The sequence below is a fragment of the Ammodytes marinus genome, assembly GCF_949987685.1.
Source record: "Ammodytes marinus genome assembly, chromosome: 12".
Lineage (NCBI taxonomy): Eukaryota > Metazoa > Chordata > Actinopteri > Uranoscopiformes > Ammodytidae > Ammodytes > Ammodytes marinus.
Genome location: NC_137216.1, coordinates 10,337,309 through 10,359,504, shown reverse-complemented (window position 1 = coordinate 10,359,504; position 22,196 = coordinate 10,337,309). Strand labels below are relative to the sequence as shown.

General features: G+C 41.2%; 1 protein-coding gene across 1 annotated transcript in view; it reads left to right on the top strand.

Moving 5' to 3' along the window:
- The window catches only part of clasp1a (cytoplasmic linker associated protein 1a), an 88,929-nt gene extending 66,811 nt beyond the window's left edge, over positions 1-22,118 (top strand). Inside the window, 16 exon segments of the mRNA XM_080038404.1 lie at positions 1-191; positions 704-767; positions 1,030-1,193; positions 3,784-3,862; positions 4,131-4,274; positions 5,182-5,277; positions 6,886-7,032; positions 8,188-8,294; positions 10,065-10,212; positions 11,853-12,108; positions 12,990-13,052; positions 14,617-14,807; positions 15,420-15,548; positions 16,909-17,115; positions 17,888-18,004; positions 19,294-22,118. Of these exon segments, the coding sequence (XP_079894530.1) occupies positions 1-191; positions 704-767; positions 1,030-1,193; positions 3,784-3,862; positions 4,131-4,274; positions 5,182-5,277; positions 6,886-7,032; positions 8,188-8,294; positions 10,065-10,212; positions 11,853-12,108; positions 12,990-13,052; positions 14,617-14,807; positions 15,420-15,548; positions 16,909-17,115; positions 17,888-18,004; positions 19,294-19,380 (2,190 nt within the window). The 3' untranslated portion in view covers positions 19,381-22,118.
- The last annotated feature ends 78 nt before the right edge of the window (positions 22,119-22,196 follow it).

The following is a 22,196-nucleotide window of genomic DNA, read 5'->3' as shown; positions in this document are numbered from 1 at the left end:
GCCAACAGCGACGCATCCAGTGCCTGTTCTGAGCGCTCGTACAGCTCCAGGAACGGAGGCATCCCCCACTACCTGCGCCAGACTGAGGACGTGGCCGAGATCCTCAACCACTGTGCCAGCTCCAACTGGTCAGAGAGGAAGGAGGGCCTGATGGGTCTGCAGAACCTCCTCAAGAGCCAACGGATACTCAGGTATAGGTGGGGGACTGGTGGTTTGGGCTCCTGGGGTCTGTGGTCTATGGTCTATTATTATTAAATGATTTTTATTGATGTATTTCTTTTGAGAACAACAAAGAACACACACACACGCAGACAGTATTCCCATAACATTCAAAACACCCATTCCCCACACCTTGGAGACTGGCGAGCACAGACAAAGAAACATGTATCACAATGTAAACATGAATATACAGATGTCAAGTATGTTATGCTAACAGACATAAAAAGTGCACAGAATAAAAAAAGACAATAGTACATATCCATATTAGAAGAGGTACAGATGGTCCTCAAATTCTAAGACTCAATTGTACTGTTTACAGTGTAGACATCGTTATAATAGTCAAGGAATGGTTGCCATACTTTATGTAATTATTTACCGATCCTAGCTTTGCTTTAGTAGATGGATGCAATTTTTTTAACATGAGAAGCCTTTTGGTGAACCCTTCACTTACTTCCTGTGTGTCGTCTTCTGTTTTCCCTTCCAGCCGAGTGGAGCTGAAAAGGCTTTGTGAGATCTTCACGAGGATGTTTGCAGACCCACATAGCAAGGTAAGCCACGGCTAAATATGATCTCAGTTCTAAAAGCACAGTCATTCAGAAAAATCCAGCTGTAAATGACTGAGAGCTGTGACTTATACTTGAAACTAACTGTGTCTCTTGTTGCATGGTCTTGCCTTGCTGTGGATATTTTTAACAACAGCGAGTAAGTGTGTTATTTATCCATCATTAACCTGAATGTGACTGAACATTAGCAGTACGATCTTTAATTGGGTCAAATGAAGTAGTATTGATGTGTATTGACTTTCCTCAGGTGTTCAGCATGTTCTTGGAGACCTTGGTGGACTTTGTGACAGTGCACAGGGAGGACCTACAGGACTGGCTCTTTGTCCTGCTCACTCAGCTGCTGAAGAAGATGGGAGCAGACCTACTGGGCTCGGTCCAGGCCAAAGTCCAGAAGGCCCTGGATATCACAAGGTATCAGGGGACGCAGGGGTTAGCAGCAGAGATTTTTGGCTGTTATACATTTTTATGTTATTTTGGAAAAGGGAAGCATAACTAATATACTATACCATCTAATATTCAAGCACAAATCCTGCAATCCTTTACAAATCCTGCAATCCTTTACACATAACTTTACCCACCCCAGTAACAGCAAGTGACTATGCACTCGAAAGAGACTCAAATTTGTTGCTAACCAGACTACTTGGTCTTCCTTCTAATGAAACCAGGTATTTTATCTTACCTCTTATTGCATGTCATGTAATGAGACTGCTCCAAAGAATGACTTTGCTGCCTTCTGTCAATAATGTACACTCAAAAAAGAACCACTATGGCTCTCTGTCACCCTTTTGTCGGGCTCTGATTATTCTGCTTTTAATTCTGTCTGGTAATATTCATGTTCACCCTGGTCCTGTAGTTACTATTAATCCTATGCCTGTCAATGATCCATGCTCTAATGTAAACTCCTGTTCGAAAGACCTGAGTTTCACTGACTTCTGTTCACGTAAAGCTCTGGGTCTTCCTCATATGGCATTTAATGATTTCTGTGATCGCACATGTTTGGGTTTCTTGCACATTAACATTCGCAGCCTGTTACCTAAACTTGACCTGTTGAAATCCTGGGTTCACACTGTTACACCTGATGTTCTTGCTATTTCTGAATCATGGCTTAAAAAAAGCATTGCCTCCACTGCTGCTCCTTCACTTTCACCTTCACCTACAACCTCCAGCTCTGGCACTTTCTCCTTCAGACCCATTACGACCGCGGAAGTCCTAGAGAATCTCACCAAACTGGACTCCAACAAGTCAGCTGGCTCTGACGGGCTCGCGCCTATGTTTTTAAAAGCTGCTGCTCCTGTCATTGCTGTCCCCATCACACGGCTTTTCAACATGTCTCTGGAACTGTCCATCTTCCCTGTAGACTGGAAATCCGCACTTGTCTTCCCTCTCTTCAAAGGAGGTTCCAGCTCTGATCCCAACTGTTATAGGCCTATTTCCATCCTGCCGTGCCTGGCTAAGGTCTTAGAGAAACTGGTACATAAACAGCTTAGCCACTTCTTAACCTCCAACAACATCCTGTCCAACTTGCAGTCTGGGTTCCGGCCAGGCCATGGGTGCATCACAGCCACGCTGAAGGTCCTCGATGATATTGTTTCCTCTCTGGACTCCAAGCAGACCTGCATCGCTGCCTTCATTGACCTCTCTAAGGCCTTTGACTCCGTCATCCATCCCATCCTCCTACAGAGGCTTTCCAGCATCGGTCTTTCACCACACTCCTGCAATTGGTTTGCCAGCTACTTAATCCACCGAGTCCAGCAAGTTAAATCGGATAACATCAAATCAGCCCCTCTCACCATCACCAAAGGGGTGCCACAGGGTTCTATTTTAGGCCCAACACTATTCTCCATCTACATTAACAATATAACCAGGATTGCAGGCAACTCCAAGATCCATCTATATGCTGATGACACCATCATATACTCAGAGGGCCCTTCTCTCCCCTCTGTGGCGGCCACACTACAACACAGTCTCACTTCTGTAGAACAGCATTTCCATAGCCTTCATCTTCTCCTCAACACCAAAAAAACCAAATGCATTATCTTTGACCGGAAACACGCTCCCACCTCTGTCCCAAAAATCCTCTGTGCCGACGGCTCTGAACTCGAATTTGTTTCTTGTTACAAATACCTTGGCCTCTGGCTGGACTCATCCCTCTCATTCACCACCCACATCAAGCACCTACAATCAAAAGTCAAAGCTCGTCTGAGCTTCCTTTACCGCAATAAGGCCTCCTTCACTCATGCAGCCAAACACACACTCGTCAAAATGACCATCCTGCCCATTTTTGATTACGGTGACACCATCTACAGAATTGCATCTCACTCCACTCTCAGCAAACTGGACCCACTCCACCATTCTGCCATCCGCTTTGCTACAGGGGCTCCATTCACTACTCACCACTGCGACCTCTACAACCTGGTAGACTGGACTTCCCTTCACACCAGACGGCTCCATCACTGGTTTCTGCTCATCTACAAATCCATTCTCGGCATAACACCTCTCTACCTCTCTTCTCTTCTACACCTCTCCCACCCTGCCCGTAATCTAAGGTCCAGTGCTTTCATCAACCTCTCCATCCCCACTGTCCGCACTGTCTTTGGACGCAGTGCCTTCCGGTTCGCTGCAGCCTTTGACTGGTACACCCTTCAAAACACCCTTAAACTTTCTGTCTTCACCTCTCTCTCTGTCTTCAAACTAAATCTGCATAAAATCTTAGTTGACTCCTGCACCTGCTAGTAGCCCTTCTTGTCATACACTATTGATTAACTGTTTATTTTATTGTATTGTATTATATTGAATTTTTTAAAGTGTATTTTATATATTTTTGTAAAAGTGTAATATATATATAACCTTGTTTTCACTTTTAGCACTCCCCTCCCCCTTCCCCTTCAGGCTGCACTTGAAAATAAGAATTTTGTTCTTAATTTGCTTGCCTGGGTAAATAAAGGTTAAATAAAATATCAAGGACTAAATGTCTTTATTGCTATTTCCTTTTCTCCATCAGGGACTCCTTCCCGTTTGACCAACAGTTCAACATTCTGATGAGGTTCATCGTGGATCAGACTCAGACACCTAATCTCAAGGTAAAGTTTACATTTGTAAACATGATGATTTTAGTTCATTGGTGTGATTGATGTAACTACTATTAGAATAGTACGTGACTGACCCTGCATTCCAATACCTGTACTTCCAAACTATTTAGTATGCCAGATAAAGATGTAGGATGTCCCAATACATGCATGTTAAATGCAGTATGCTACAAATACATCCAATTGCATTTTGCAGTATGCAAACTAGCATGCTAAAGTATGTGATTTGGAACACAGGGTGAATGTCTTGTTGTCTCTTTAGGTTAAGGTGGCCATATTGAAGTACATAGAGTCCCTGGCTCGACACATGGATCCTACAGACTTTGTCAACTCCAGTGAGACGCGCCTGGCCGTGTCTCGTATCATCACCTGGACCACTGAGCCCAAGAGTTCTGATGTCAGGAAGGTAGGCCAGGATGGTTATTCAGCACTGACAAGGAGAAGGTCTTTGCTTGGACAAAAACCTTACACATGATATTTCCTTTAAATAATGTTTGAGTTCTTCCATAATCCCTTTTATTTATAGTAGTATGGATATATTCATGTCTTTCTTTTTCCATTTTTATCATTTGTGAATATGAATGTGTTGTTATTTAACTTCAGGTTAAACAGGGTGGAATATAGGAAATAACTGTGCCTTTTACATTTTCTTTCACATTTTCTAAATGCTTTAACATTGAGGGACTCATAAGATCTCGCTTCCCAGCCGTCCTTAATGTTGTTTACATCAATTAGAATGGTCAAATAATCCACATTGCAAGTTAGGCCATACTAAACTATTAATATCAAGTGGGTGAGCAAGCTTATTTAAAACATGATGATTGCTTGGAGACTTTTTTAGTATGAAGTAGTGTGAATTAACTGATTTTAAGATATTTATTTTCAGAACAGATCCGTATCATGAATATTTCTGCTTGACAAAGCACTCCACAGCCAATGGCATCTTCCACTTGTAGTGTTTGTTCATCGGCAGTTGTAAACTAAACAGTTTGCATAGTCTGTGTGGATGAGGGTCATTATCCCATTGTATTGCCTTTGTGTCATGCACCTCATACTGCTGTTCTTCAAAATGAAATCCTTACCTAGTCTAGGACCATAGAGCCTGACCTCCAGGTCAGCTGCAAAGGAATCTATAGGACGATAGAATAGCAATCCTCACACTACCTTCATTCAGTACAAATATCAAATATCTGGCCAGATGGATCCAAAGCACACTCGCTTTGAGGCAGTTTTTTTAAAAGAATGATTGGTTGAGTAATTGGATCCACATGTGATGCTTTAATGCCCCTTTTGCCCTGCCACTGTGACCCCAGACCCTTCATAACTGGGTGAGCGAGGAGCTAGCTGGCAGGTCCAGTACTGCAGCCTTACTGTCCACTGAGGGCAACCAGGAAGAGAGGTGTAAGCAGGTAGAGCCAAAACACAACACCATAAAGCACGCCATGCCCCGCCTGCCCGGTGCCTAACCAACACCTTCAAGACAACCGAGACTCCAGTGTCACTTACCTCTACCATTCACGCTCTAGCTGTTTTGCTGTAACAACCTTAAAAAAAAATCAGTATGTGTCTTGCAAATTGATGCCTCACCAAATAGATCAAGCTTGTTGTGCAACCAGAAAAGACTTAGGTATAACCTTTGTATTTTTCCACTTTACAGGAAATGCTTTTTTGCTCTGTTTTGAATGGACTTTTATGCCAATTTCTCAACATTGATATGAATGCTGTTATGTTACTACTCTGTGCCTAACACATTTAGTTTTTTTCTGACTCACCTTAACAACCTCTCATTCACTTTCCATGCATGATGGCAACATTTCACCTTTCGAATTTTCAAATTATTTATTTAAGCTCAGGCTTAGAATAGTCGGGTAATACAGTATATTTATGTATAGGGATATTTCACATCATTATGATGTTACATTCATTTGCTTTTTTGTATTAATGAATTAATTATGGCATAATTTCTTTTTTTAATCATCATGAAATATGTATAGTTTACATTAAGACACCAGGCACCTAATCATTTCAAATATACTTTTATTGTACGGTAACTATAATGTTCCTTCCTTTTTTTTTCTTTTTTTTTGCAGCTAAGGGTTAGCAATTTATTGCAGCTTATATCACAAAATAAATTCACCCTCAAATGCCTACAGGATTAAAAAAAAAAGCCCAACTACAGCATAACGAAGAACCAAAAGAACCGAAAAGCACCTTTTGTACACCTAAATATCAACTTTTATTTCCAGCCACTTTAGCTATCTATTTCTACTTTCTCCAGCATCCTCAAGTTTGACCGGTATACTCACTTGCATGTTGCAACACTGCCATAGCAGCCATGTTCTTGACTAGTTACTTACAGTGCTACTTTAGTTTTTACACTGAATGCAGCTTTGAAAACTCACCTTTTACAGTTTCTTTCTACAGGCTCATACATGCGTTACGTCTACCAGTGATTTGCACTGTGGGGTTTTGTGAAGTTGGTTTCCATGGTTTCAGCATTATTTTGACCTTTATCAATGTTGACCTTTGCGTTTGATTAGATTTCACAAATGATTGACCGTGCAGAGCTCTACTGTCTTTACTTTTTAATATTTATAAACTGTCGGTACAACTCCTCTGACTTAGAATTGATCACTTTTTGCCTCAAAATTTGCAATTTAATCTTATATAAGTAACATGATTATAATTCTTATAGTTTCAGAAATACACAAAAATGTATACTTTAGTCCAAAAAACTACATTCTTACCAAAAAATATAAATTTTCTCTCTATAAAATCTGCTGGCTACAGTTTCCTGCCTTTTTAAAATCACAGTGTGGGCTACAGGAGGAGGTGTGTTGATAACGCAGTGATCATGTCCCTCATATCGTATCCCCAATTGGTGGAATTAGTGGTGTTGCAACTCAATAGCTTTTCTCCCAATGTTCTTCTGAAACCCTGGAAACCATCTGAACGTGTCCTTTTCTGTGTGTGTCCTCTATCCTGACCTGTTGTCCTCCCCCCCTTCTTGCCTGCAGGCAGCCCAGGTTGTGCTCATCTCTCTGTTTGAGCTCAACACCCCGGAGTTCACCATGCTGCTGGGAGCGCTGCCCAAAACCTTCCAGGACGGAGCCACCAAACTGCTGCACAACCACCTCAAGAACTCCAGCAACACCAGCAGTGTGGTCAGTGCAATGAAAACACTATGGCATTCATAACCAAAAGCCCAGAGTAAATAATGTGTACCAAACACCATACTGTAAATTCAAAATGTCAATTTAAGGCAATTGTCTTTACTAGATTTTTGAGATCATACAGGGTTCCTGCGGATCCTCAAAAACTACTTTGAAGGCATTGAATTGGTTAATCTCAAAATAAGACCTTGATTGGTATTAAAATGTCTTCGATCAATCATTCTAAAGTCTGAAAAATCGTTACATTGTAGATGACTTGAAGTCGTTTTTTGACGTTGCAATTTGAAATTGTTAAAGGTTCAGTAAGCGGAATGGTCAGTTTAGCTAACTTCCTGTCAGTTACTGCAGTTAGCGGTCCCCTCCCTCGTCACCACATTAATGCACTGCGGTCTTCAAGCAGCGAGTTATAGCATCATCTCAGAGCCGTAAGTGTGATAAACCATGATTAAAAACCATCAAAACAGACATTGGGAAGGATTTTTACCTGCTACGTCATTGTAGGCGCATACACATTCTCCCATCTGTCGCTCTGCACGTGCACCGGCACTGAGACGGGTGCCGGTTTGTAGCGTTCTCTCTTCTGATTGGATACCAGTTTCGGGATCCCCGAAAAGTTTATTTGCCGATTACATGCAGATCGAGTGACTGAGAGATCGGCTTTATGAAACGCGCACACTATATAAGTAATCACTGTATGAATAAAGAGCGATTTAACACTTATATTAACATAAATAAATCGTTCATTTCACCTTTAAGTTTGAAACTGTTTTGGAGCCAACTCTTTTGTTGAGATAAATTTGTGCCAACTTATTATTGTTTGTCCAGAAGTTTCCTCAGACAGTTTTAACACTGCCTAATGTTTGAAATAAATCTTGGAGCTACTTAGTTTTCTTGTTTTCTGTAGGACATAGATTAGTTGGCACCACTGTTATATGAACATATGAAAGAAAAGATAATAAGTTGTCTCAAATGTAGGTAGTTGTTATTCAACCTAAAACAAATAGTGAAGACAGTGGCCTTGCACATATGAGTTTTCCTAACGTTTTGAATTTTTACAGTCCCTGCTGGACATTCAAAGTGTCAGTAGAGCCATCAGAGAGCGGAGTGGCCTCATTTAGATTCCATCATTGTTTCCTCTCTATCCAGGGTTCTCCTAGTAACACCATTGGACGGACTCCGCAGCGCCACACCCCCAGCAGGACCAGCCCCCTCACCTCACCTACAAACTGTTCCCACGGAGGCCTGTCTCCCAGGTACATTATCAACACTCATCTCTCATTCAACTGTTATCTAGCCTTCACAATACGGACACTGCTGCTTTCATGAATTGTTGCTGAACTAACACACATCCTAACAGGCATGTGGCTAGCAGCATGATATTGAGTGAGTTGCTCAGAGTGGTTACCACACATCTTTTCTCAATTTTGGCTTGACAAAAAAAAGATTTTTTTTTCCACAGGCCAAATACAACCTAGAAAACACCTCTTAAACAATTTATTTTTTGCGTATTGTGCCAGTGTTAATACAACACATTTGAATTCTATTTAACATGAGCAGCTCATTCACCTGAAGCCCTGCACAGTCCTTTGTTTTCTATACTGCAAGCAGAAACCCATAAAACACAAATACTGGATAGGTATTCTGGCTGTATTTACCTATTCTGGCTGTTTATTAAGTAAACTTAAAAAAAAGCCCCATCACTCATAATGGGGGAATGTATATTATATATTTCATGTCAAACTGACTTTGTGGGATTCTGCTACTCTTCTTTCCTTTTTTAAATTAACACTTTCTCTTAACCTTAAAGCTCAGACTAGTTTCTTTTTTGTCTTTTTCTCTTCCTCCTTTCTCCTTGGTTGTTCTCTCTATCTCTTCCTCCCTTCTCTTGTGTGGTTGATTTCCATCCACCTTGCCCCCTCTCTCTGTCTATCCCTCCTGTCTGTCTCCCTCTTGGCTGTGTCTTCAGTCGGTTATGGGGCTGGGGTGTTGACGGGCTGTCAAAGCAGAGCCCTACCCCTCCTCCTCCTGCTCCTCCCCCCGCCGCCCCCTCCCTCAGGGTCCTGCGCAGAGCATATTCACCCAGGTAACCAGTCGGGCTCAGACACTAAGCAGGTTATTCCCTCAAAGGAGACAGACCCCCATTCCCGTGCTTATCCACATTTCTGTTTCCAGTTTCTTTCCCTTTTTCTTGTTCGTCTTTGTTTTTCTCACTAAACACTCTGCTGACTTTAAAGGGGGAGTCGGCGATTCTGGTGAATGCTTGTTGTCAAAATCGGGGAATATCTACTGAGGATTGTGTGTGGAGATATTCACAGCTTCTTACAAAAAGTGATTTTGAAAACAAAACGTTCTCCGGCATCACTGACTACACCTTTAATCTCACTAATCAAGTCTAAAAAAAGAGAAAAAATCCCTTCACCTTTTTGAAACATGTGGTGGTGTGTGTCTTATTCAATATAGTACGGGTGTAACAATAGTAAAAGTATAGATTCATTTCTGAACGATCCAACCGCATCGATATAATGCCCAAAAATGTGTGCATAATGCATATTGCCACTATTTTTATTATTTTTATTAAAAAAGAATGGATTGTTTTTCATTTAAATATCAGGAATAGCTCAGAGATAATGTGGAAATCAAATTTAAGTTTTTTTTAGGAGTTCATATAAATGTGTGTTAAATGGGCATATGATATTGTTTCATATCGATGTCGATGTGATGAAACCTGCGATTTACACCCCTACTAAATGCAAGTTTACTTACACCTGCCCCTTACCCTTTTCTAATCACTAATAGTTGCGTGTGAAAAGCAATGCTTAAACACTTTGCATGGCGACAAAACAAATCCATCCATCTAAACTTCTTCAGATATGATACTCTTCAGATACATAACTCTGTGTCTGTGTGTGTCTGTGTGTTCGGTGTGTGTGTGTGTGTGTCTCTGTCTCTGTGTGTATCTGTGTGTGTCTGTGTGTTCGGTGTGTGTGTGTGTGTGTCTCTGTCTGTGTGTGTATGTGTGTTAGCATGATGGAGTATGACACAGAGAACATGAACTCAGAGGAGATCTACAGCTCTCTGCGCGGCGTGACCGAGGCCATCCAGAGCTTCAGCTACCGCAGTCAGGAGGATCTGAACGAACCAATCAGACAGGAGGGCAAGAGGGACGACGCAGTGAGTCACAACACTCATCTTAAAGTTTAATAAAAAGGAGTTTGCCAAGTGTCTTTCTTTTTATTACATTTCATTTTACAGACACACTCAGGTCCTTTCTTGCACCATTGTCCTTGTACCTCTGTCTCTACATTTTGTATTAGCACAAAAGTAATTGTCTCTCAACTTCACCTATTTGTTTATTCAACTCTCTATTATTCTTTGGGTCAATTTGACCCCATTCAATGTTTAAAATATTGACATCATGACTTGTTTTGCTTCATATTCAATTAATTTTCCTAGTTTTATGGGGACAATTGGGGAAACACAAGTTAAACATGGTCATACGTTTTCAATTTCCTGTACACATATTGTATTTACACATCAGTGTTTTACCGCGGGCTGTTTTAGCTTTATAAAACATATAAGGTGAATCAACGTTGTTTTTATGTATAACAAATTCTACTTAAAGATAATATAAATCCTTTAAAACACACAAAAAAAATGTACGTAACCTGACACATAAATCAGTTTCTGGGGGGGGGGGGGGGGGAAGGATAAACAATGTTGGTAAATGTGTAGATAACAGAAGGGTTAAATGATAGGTTTTGTAGCACTTTTTATGAACTAGAACCTTTATCATGACAACGTCTGTATGTTAAGGAACAATTACAAGAACACAAATGTTTTTAGGCTAGGATTTTTCTTGTAGTTGAAGAACTCGTAGTAAAAACCCTCAAACATAGTCGTGAACAGGGCCGGCGGTAGCCAGGGGCCAGGGGGGGCCGTGCCCCCCCAGATGTGAGCTGTGCCCCCCCAACCAAAATTTGAGATTTTTTTTTTTTTTTTTTTTTTTTTCCGATAGTGGGTCTGGGTTTTTTCCCGACCCACTATCGGACGGAAAATTTCGTTCGCTGTCCAAGAAAATGTCAAATAAAATTAATTGGGTCCACACACACATATATATGATTGAAATAGCCTACTGTTAAATTAATATTGATCAGCTGGCTGCTGTTGAATGCTGTTACCTAAATAAAAAAAAACCCAAAAAATCTGTTCTGCATTTGTCCTGTTGGACACACAAACACACACATGATTTAAATTGCCTACTGTAAAATATAGATTAGCTGGCTACTGTTGGCTGCTGTTAACCAAGTGTATTTTTTTTTTTAAATCAGTTCTGCATTATCCTGTTGAGAACACATTCAGACACACAATGCATTGACTAATAGGAAGTAGGCCTATTTAATTCACCATTTGAGGAATCAAATAAAATTAGCCAATAAAACACTTACATCACAATCATTTATTTTATATATATACACATTATGTTGTATATAATGTATATTATATGTTATTCATAAACATTTTGGAGAAAAAAAACATGCAATAATCAAATTTCCCACACAGCAACACTCAACGTTTATTTGCATATTGTGTTCTACACAATTCACAGTAAATGTGCCAAAAAGCAGACGCAGAGATCTTACAAGGGCAAAAAATTTCGGCTCGCGCGCTATGCGCGCGCTCGCATCTTCGGTCTCCCTGCCCAGTGTGCCCCCCCAAAATTTCTACGGGCCCCCCCAAGTCTGACTTTCTAGAACCGGGCCTGGTCGTGAATCCTGTCTTGATATTGTCCGTCCCTCCTCTGTGTCTTCCAGGCTGGTAGAGAAGGCGTAGCGTCCTCCCAAGGCTCTGACGCCCGTCTGGGTTTAGACAGTGGGGACGGAGGAGGAGGAGGACGCACGGCATTAGACAACAAGACCTCGCTGCTCAACACCCCGTCGCCGCGCTCCTTCTCCGGGCCGCGGGCCAGAGAGTTCGCCCCCTACGGCTACGGAGACAGCATCTGCACCTACGACAAGAGCGCCCTGAAGGAGGCTGTGTTCGACGATGACGTGGAGCAGTTCAGAGACTGTGAGTGGTTCATCTTTAGGCTGGTGGTGTGAATGGTGCTGTTGTTGTTGTTTTTCTTTTTGTAAGATTACCTTTGATTTGGAACAATGTTTTAAGAAACATTGCAGAAGGTTGTAATCTTCTGCTCTCAGCCATCTTCCAGCTACCTTGTCCAAACTGTCTTGCATGTCATTTACAGATACAATTTTTATTATTATTCAAGCACCCTCATAAACAACACTAAAATGTGTATTACATTCTCTATTAAAAAAGTCCCACCATAGGGGGCGCCCTTAGCTCAGTTGGTAGGGGGTCCCCCCCCCATGGGCCTCGGCCAGCAGCGGACCCGGGTTCGATTCCAGCCCCCGGTCGTTCTCTGCATGTCACTCCCCTCTCTGCCCCATTTCAACTCTGTCTCTACACTATCAATAAAGCATAAAAATGCCCAAAAAAAAGTCCCACCATGTATCATCAGGCAGGTACATACAACTGTAAGTAACTTTGAGGTTTTTAGAGGCATATGTGAAAGTGGTGAACATTTCTGTTTGTAATTCTTGACCAAATGTATTTTTTGGTGCATCTGTGACAACACAGAACGTCCAAGAGCACAAACCAGCAGTCTTTACCTTTCTGTCATCATTCTGCCAAAACCTAACTGTTATACGTCACATGTGTTAGAACATGTAAGGACGATAACCACAAAAAGCTGCATCGGTAATGACCTGTAGTCGGCTAAACATTGTATTTGCACAGGCACGTGTTGCCATGAAGTGTTGCTACTGTGTGTCCCTGACGCTGTGTGGTCATCTCATCCTCTGCTCTGCCCCCTCTCCCCTGTCTGTCCCTCATATCCCCTCCTCCATCCCTCCATCCCTCCATCCCTGCACCCTCCTCCTCTCCAGGCCGACGGCAGGAAAGTGGTGAAAACAAGATGAGCATCCCCAAGGTCTTTGCTCCTAGTAAAGGTGCCTCCCCCCTGCCTAACTTCCTGTGTTACTGACTGACAAACTTGCTGACTAAACCACTGTCTGATAGGGGTGTGCGATATATATAGAGATATCCTCTACAATTTTATCTGAATTGTTGATTAACGATGTGTGAAATGACAGTATTCATGTATGTCACTCATTTTGCAAAACACAATCAAATTGTAAAGTTTTAAGTTCATAAATAAGATATATGTTTTAAGGAAGGAAAATATTGTCAATTATAGTTAAAAATCCCCCACAAAGATATCGAAATATAATTTTTGTTCAATATCGCACACCCCTGCTGTCTGACTGATTTACTGACTGCACTGTCATTCCGCTAACCCTTTGTGTGTGTGTTTGCATTATCCACTCGGCTATATCAATTTTCCATCACCATTTTGTTCATGGCCCTCAAACTTCTGTTAACTCCACCTAGGATAAGTCCAACTTATCCTGCTTCAAGCTAGCAGGTTTATTTATTATTTATTTTTTACTAATGGCTATGGCAGTCTCCGTAATGAACTTAATGTCTGGGTGTGTTAGTACGTCCTCTATGTCTTTAGATCTATCGGCATTATGAATACCATCATATTTTCAACTATTGAATATCAAGACATCTGTAGAACTTGAACACAATATGTGCTACCAGCTTTATCACATGGACACCTGTAAGAAAGTGAATAACATCACATATATTTATTAAGTTGCACATTCATTCTTCAACTCTATGCACCAAAACTTTTTTTTTTTTATGATGGGATTTAGGCTTTTACCACGATGGAGTATTAGGACCACGTTGAGGACATTTTTTTTATTTATGAGGATACAGTTGTAACATGGTCGTCATTTTTTTTTAAAGTAATTTTGCGAAACAAAAAAACAAACATCGAACCTACAAAACGACTGGCAGTTTCCTGTTTGTCTTGGGTTTCAACAGGTCCTGATGCTTATGACAATGTGGTTGTGCAAAAGGATCAAGTATTTCCTTATTCGTAAAAGACTATTACTGAACTACAACTGGGCACGATGCTCCACACACCTTATTTTAATGTAGGGGAAAAGACTCTTTGGATTTTTCATCTTTAAAATACTTAAGTAGTATGTTTATATGCATTGGAAATAGTTAAAGTTCTCCTACAGTATTATACGTTTTTTTTCTGTAACATTTTATAATAAGGTTACTTAACTGTAAGTTAATGCTATGAACGTTTATTTAATGCACAGTTCATAACTAAGTGTTAATGCTTATTTATTAATGGTAAGTTACTAGTTGGTTAACCATTAAGTATGCTTAGTTCACTAATATTTAGTTAACCATTAACTAAGCATAACCGTTCCTTAAAACTTAGTTAATGCCTATTAAGCATTAACTTAACATTAAGTAACAATTAATTAATGTACCCTTATTGTGAAGTGTCACCGTTTTTTCTACTTATCTTGGAAAGAAATGATGAACTAGCTTCACGGATGACACCTAGAGTGGATTGTTTTTGGGTCATGTCGAGGTATTTTTTGATATGTAACTTTTTCCTGTGGTCCTGTCTATTGGTTGGAGCAGTCGGTGTGGACCACTCTGACCTGGTAGCCGACCTGCTCAAGGAACTGTCCAATCACAACGAGCGATCGGAGGAGCGTAAAGGCGCCCTGGTGGAGCTGCTGAAGATCACGCGGGAGGACAACCGCGCCGTGTGGGACGAACACTTCAAAACCATTCTGCTCCTGCTGCTGGAGACACTGGGAGATAAAGACGTACGTTTCATATTATGTTTTAACCACGGTGGTTCACTTAACTTAACACTTACTGTCATGTTGGTGTGCGAGCAAAGGAGACTGATCCAGACTGAGCTTGACACGCAGAAGTTGGAGTTCAGGGTGTATTTGCTGTGTCTTTAAAAACATTAAAAAAGCATTAAATCATATTTTCTTTTGATTGCCTGTTTAAATACTTGGAGAGGTGTCGTTAAGTGACAAATGAGCACTTTTTGATTTTGGTGTTAAGAGTATACACATACTTCACAAAGCTATTGTTATTGCTATTGTATCAATGTGAATTTATATACAGTACATGTGAGTTTATTATGAATGTCCTCTATTAAAAGTACCTTAAAATGTGTCAGAATTTCCATTATTATCCTTCCTACTTTTGCCTGAATGGCCTGACGTTGGCATTACATTTCATTTTAAGTGGCATTAAAACAGTATTAAAAGGTCTTACATTTTACTTTGAGATCCATGGGGAGGGGATTAACCTGGAGTTACATGTGTGGCAATCTCAAGAAAGTGAGTGAATGAAGGTATCTGTAGACATTTATCAGGATATGTCTAACCTTTAACTGATTCCCTTGTTCCCCCCCATCACAGAACACCATCCGAGCCCTGGCCCTGCGTGTGCTGAAAGAGATTCTCCGGAACCAGCCGGGCCGCTTCAAAAACTACGCTGAGCTCACCATCATGAAGACCCTGGAGGCTCACAAAGACTCTCACAAGGAGGTACACTGCTCCCACACAAATACTGCAACCCTATACATCTAGAGCAACATTAGCATTCATTTGGAGACATTTTTTTACCTCTGTTGTTCTCCAGCTGCTATAGTCTCCAGTGTTCAATAGATAGACAACTGTGTCTATCAGCAACGTGGTGCTGAATGCAGTGGGGTTAATTAAATTTAATGATGAGTTTAAAGGCCAGGACACACCAGTCCGACTACCCGAAAATGGAGACTGCCGATTCAGGGAGCTCCAGTCTTCCCGTCGCGGCCGAAAAAGTGCAAAGAACACACCAAATCGACTGCTGACTTTCCGTACGCTCTGCGCTTGCGCGGGACGTAATGTCTCCATAACAGCAGGCGGCGCTAATCTGTATTGTGGCCCGAAAAAATACGGAAGCCAGAAATGATGGGACAGCGCTCTAGACCATAAACATAGATAGAAATACGTATTTATATTTAGGGACCATAAAGAGCACCATTTTTAGCAGAGAGTGTCGAGCATGGTGTCGAGCTGTCAACAAGGGTTGATGCATGTGAGTACTCGCTGAACGAAACAAACAAACACATTAAAACGATGGCTAACTGTTGTTAGCTGTTTGTGCTACCCGCCTCACTTCCGGGCTTCACTGATTCGCTATTCCTCCACAAATCAAATTGCTCAAACTGAAAGACTGCCCGCCGCCGATTGAACATGTTTCGTCTCAAAATCTCATATCGGCTCAAAAGAAGCCCGACGACATCTACGACGACCGATTTCACGGCACACACCAAACAGATTCGTGTCCCCGCCCCCTCCCGACTCTACAACGGCGATTATCGGGCCGGTGTGTCCTGGCCTTAACAATGATCAGAATTTGAACATATAACTCAAAACCTAGTCCATCAGATACGGTTTGGGTACTGAATACATGAAATTAAGTTTGGCTTTATCCCTTCCTAAATCTTTCATAGTTTTGGGACAGACATGTTGGACAAACTCTTCTAACTGATTAATTTTGAAAAGTATTGTAGTGTTTCTAAAGATAATTTGTCATGTTTTCTATGATGTTTATTGATTTTTTTTTTTTTTAAGCGTCATGAATTATTGGGCAAATATAGTGATTAGCAGCTAAGGCCAAGTGTTTAAGCTTGTTTAAATTTCATGTGTCTATCTGCTACAGAGGCTGAGAAAAACATTATTCAGTAAACGTTGAAATTCTCTGCAGTTTTTTTTTAAACTCAGGTTTTGGGAGGCTGTTTTGAAACAACTCAGGTTTTATATGGAGTTTTTTTTCAGGAGGCCTTACGCCTTGATGGGTTAAACAAATATGATATTTGCTTTTTGCATATGACTGATCTCAATGTGTACGTGTTGCTTTCAGGTTGTGCGTGCAGCTGAGGAGGCGGCGTCCACCCTGGCTGGCTCCATCCATCCAGAGCAGTGCATTAAGGTGCTGTGTCCCATCGTACAGACAGCAGACTACCCCATCAACCTGGCTGCTATCAAGATGCAGACCAAGGTCATTGAACGCATCGCCAAGGATTCCTTAATAACACTGCTGCCCGACATCATCCCAGGACTACTGCAGGTGTGTGTGTGTGTGTGTGTGTGTGTGTGTGTGTGTGTGTGTGTGTGTGTGTGTGTGTGTGTGTGTGTGTGTGTGTGTGTGTGTGTGTGTGTGTGTGTGTGTGTGTGTGTGTGTGTGTGTGTGTGTGTGTGTGTGTGTGTGTGTGTGTGTGTGTGTGTGTGTGTGTGTGTGTGTGTGTGTGTGTGTGTGTGTGTGTGTGTGTGTGTGTGTGTGTGTGCGTGCGTGCGTGCGCGCGCGTGCGTGCGTGCGCGCGCGTGCGTGCGCGCGCGTGCGTGCGTGCGTGCGTGTGTGTGAAGAGGCTGAAACTGTTAACAAGCTGCTGGTTCAAACACAGCAAGAGCTTTCAAACAGATATAAATTAGATGTTTTATGTTTATATATTATATTATGTTTTATTTATTTCACTCATAGTCTCAAGATATGACAATACTCTCAACAATGATAAAGGAAAACAGGCTTTTAATTAACAGTATTTATGAATGGTATTAAATGCTTGTCCCAATTTATATGAATTAAATAACATGGGTTATGGAGAAGGGTCATTGGAGGCAGAATGCTCCAAAAAGGCATATTTGGTCAATGTTCTTATTTGGACACTGGGAATTATTTGCCTTATTTGTCCCTGGAAATGTTTGCTTGTACTCTGAACTCGCTGTGAATCCTCCCACGTTCCTACTGACCGTGTGTGTGTGTGTGTGTGTGTGTGTGTGTGTGTGTGTGTGTGTGTGTGTGTGTGTGTGTGTGTGTGATGCTGCCTTTTGACTCCTTGCAGGGCTATGACAACACAGAGAGCAGCGTTCGCAAGGCCAGCGTGTTCTGTCTGGTGGCTATCTACTCTGTGATTGGTGAAGACCTCAAGCCCCACCTGGCACAGCTCACAGGCAGCAAGGTACTGACTTCCATTTCTTGTCACGCATACGCACACACACACACACACGCACGCATGCACACACGCACGCACACACACTCACACTTACACACACCTCATTAACAGATGCAGGGCCTTATCATCTTCCCAAGTCTGAACTGTTTGACCATTCCAATTATAAAACACAGGGTCATAGTTGCCCTACTTTTACTGCATGTGTCCTTGGGTTATGTAAGGGGGTCGGTACTGTGGGGTCAGGTTCACTTTCAATGGAGGGACAGTCCCCTAACCTAACCACCCCCAGCCTCCACCTATGATCTGCCACAGAGTGTTTAACTTAAGGCAGTCTGATACACGCACTGCTGACTCTATCTTCCCTCTCATGTTGTGACCTGCAGATAGGATGTAAAGGCAGACTCCTAAGGAGTAAACAAACTATACATTCAAGCGTATTAACTAACCCATGGAATCCTTCATGCCTATTTGTATCTTAACACACATCACTGAATTGTATTTGCCAACATCAATGATTAATATAGAGAAACATTGTAGATGCTGTTATACTGTAAGACAGTGAATGTAATGGTTTTAAACTCTGATTCGGGTTACAATTATGTTGAAATAACATGCCAGGATTTAATCTACATCATTGGTTATCAAATTCATAGTTTTGTGAAACTTTAAAGAACAGCAATGTCTACTTGCTAAGCCAACATGTGCAATATATAACTGCATAAGTCCATGTCAACAGAAGAGTGAATTAACCTCGCTGTTTAATCTGAACAGTCCTGAAGAAGAACATTCAGCAAGGAGGAAGATGAAACAAAAGTCTGAATATACTGCATATGCATCATTCAACTTCGCTTGTCAGTTAATGTGCCGATTTGTGTGTGAAGTAGAACGGATAAAGGTGTTTGCACGGGGGCGCCTTTAGCACAGTTGGTAAGGCGTCCCCCTCCCGGGCCGGGCCCGGCCCAGGAGCAGACCCGGGTTCGATTCCCGCCCGCGGTCGTTCTTTGCATGTCACTCCCCTCTCTGCCCCATTTCACCTCTGTCTCTCTGCACTATCAATAAAGCATAAAAATGCCCAAAAAATATCTTAAAAAAAAAAAGGTGTTTGCATGCATTTTACAAGTCCTGTTGAAGTCCTATTTGTTTATTTACCCGATTATGAGTCTGCATGTAAACGCACTGAGTGTCTCTCCACACTATCAAATAGATCTTGAAAAATGCCCAAAAAGGATTTTTTCCAAAAAATAAGAGAAAAGAAAAAGTGATGAATTTTTTCTGTTGTCTTTGCTTGTTTGCAGATGAAGCTACTGAACCTGTACATCAAGCGCGCCCAGACCACCAACAGCAACAGCAGCAGCTCCTCTGACGTCTCCTCTCACAGCTAATGGATAGATCACACAGACACAGGAAGGATTTCCATCTCCGTCTCTGATCTTACACCCCTCACCCCATTCCTCATCATAACTCCAGCTCTACTGCGCTTTTCCTGCTGACTTCCTGTCAGCAAAAAACCCTATTGACCATTTAGTTCCTCCTCCCCACATTTGCTCTAGAAACTTTTGAATGTAACTGTGGGTTGGTTTTAGACCGCTGGGGAGAAAAAAAATTGACACCGTTTGAAGTTCTTGGGTTTAGAAAAAAAATGCACTTTCTCTTCCTCTGTGGATTTCCCTGAACTTCCACACACACACCGCCTTCTGTCAATGTAAAGCCTGTCTCTCCTGCAGCGCAAGGATTTGGTAGAAGAAGAAGAAGTTCATACTTGATGCCGTGAAATATTCATCGGAGTTGAAAGTGAGTGTTATTGTGCAAGAGAAATCAAGTCTGTCAAATCGACTACAGATCGGGATGACATGTCATTTGGCTGGCCCAGTGATGGTCCATGTGGTTTTGGGATGAATTCTGCTTTGGCGAAGCATATAAACCAAATGTTATTTAAAAAGATTTAAAAAAAAATATGTAAGGGAACAATGTGACAGAAAAAAAATATTAAAGAAAGCATTTTATGTTATTTTCTTTTAGTGAATGTTTTAGGTTTAGTGATCACGTCCACGGCTCACAGAAGCCTGTGAATCGATTGTAGTCTTTTCTTTTTAATGGTTAATCAATTGAATCCCCCCTTTCACGAAAACAATGTTAGGCTCGACAAGTTAACAAGTTTCCAAAATATAATTTCTTTTAGCTAAATAATTGACAATCCTTCAAATTGTGTGCAGACTTTTATTTAAAAAAAGTACAGAAGATGGAACTAAAGTTGACCGAATCTGTCTCTAAATTTCCAAATAACAGAATTGAACTGAGAAAAATTAGTTTCCCCTACCTTTATACGCTGAGAAAAAAAAGTTTTCTTTTGATTTTGAAAACAAAAAATTGTTCAAAAATGCTTTCACCGACCTGTTGGCTGCCATTTTCCTGGCATCTTACCTGTAAATGTCTGCGAGCTGCTGCTCAGTCAAGTGACTCTGTTTGAAGAGGACGTCCTTTGTAAATACTGCAAATGTTTTCCTTCACTTGGAGTTGTGAGAGAGACCAAGTCGGACGCTTCGAAAAAGACAATACCAGGCCTTATTGACTTGACACACACACACACACACACCCACACACACACACACACACACACACACACACACACACACACACACACACACACACACACACTAATGTTTGCTGACTGGGACTGCGCAGAGTGAATGGGATGCACAGCACTGTAACTTTTTGGCTCTCTCAAAAAAAAATGTGAATCTGCCTGGAATCCGAACCCCCGACAATGTTCTGGACCTGTGTTAATAACAAATTACAGTATTAGTTTATTTGGTCTGACCTCCTTCAGTCCCCCCTTTCGCCAAAACCACGGCTTCTGCAATAACCCAGCATTCACAAATAAAGGTGATTTTGTAAATACACTTTTTTGGCACGTTAGCAAGAAAAATTAGCTTGCATGTAACCAGCAGCACATGTCAACTGTGTGCTGTGTTCAAGAGCCCGGGGTGTTTTTTGGCTGTCAAAGTGCACTTGTAACATTACTCATCTCTGATTCAAATGTTGCCGTAGAGGAGGGAGAAGTTACATTAGCTATTCTCATAAAAAAAGGTACAAAATGGATCAAGAACTGTGACCAAAACATTGTGGTTGGAATGTTTTTTTTAAAAGTGGTACATGTATCCAGGAAATCTAAATCTCCGGGCACAGCTTTTTTATTACATTTTTTGTTTTATTTCAGTTTTAAGTTGGAGGTACCTAGAAGCTTTAAAATGTTGGATTCCTGCAATGAGATCTCTCTTTGAATCCATGGGTTCCAATAGTTAACCCCAGAAATGAGTTAGATTTGTATTATTGGATATGATTTGACTCTTCGTGCTGTAGGTTATCTATCAGACCCAACATGCCTTTTTCTGTTATAATAATATATAATAATAATAGTATTATGGAATCACAAGTATCCCTGTTTCTGCCTGGGGACATTCTGAGACCTCAGATGAACAATTTGGAACTCGCCGTTTGAGTGGAGTAGCCATTTCATTTGAGGGGAATCCACAGAGAATGGGGCCAATCGTGGTTCTTTTACGTAAATGAATGTACAGACTTTACTTGTGTTAATAATTTAGCTTTTTAAGTATTGGTACCGAAGGTGATTTAAGCAACGCGCGGCCCTGCTCCCCACTCTCTGTAATATGCCTGTCTGCACTCTACCGTACACTCTTTTCCCATCCTAAACTCCTTCAAGAACTTTCACCCAATTATTCTGCCTGGTTTAGTTTTTCATCAGGGGCTTCTCCAAGTTAAAGTAAATCCATGTGACATAGAAGAAACTTCAGTCAAGCAAAACTACTGGTGGCTAGCATCCATTAATTAGCTGTGATTATTACTGGTCCTGGAAAACAAGACAAGATGGTATCCCTTGCAAACCGCTCACTATGCATGTTCTAACAGTACACTGTCTTTTCCTTTCGTCTCAATCGGTCATGTAATATTCTGTATTCCTGTATTTATATATTTTATTTTATTTCGTTCTCTCACGATAAAAACTGTACAGAAGGTTTTTTTGTTTTGTTTTATTTCCACCTGTGATAGATTTTGCAACAATGGAAAATAAATTGTTTGCTCTAGAAATAAACAGACTAAGAACTGATTCTGGATCTTCTTTAAAACATTTTTTCCTTTTCATTTTGTTTGGTCATATGTTCCCGATTTTCACATTTGC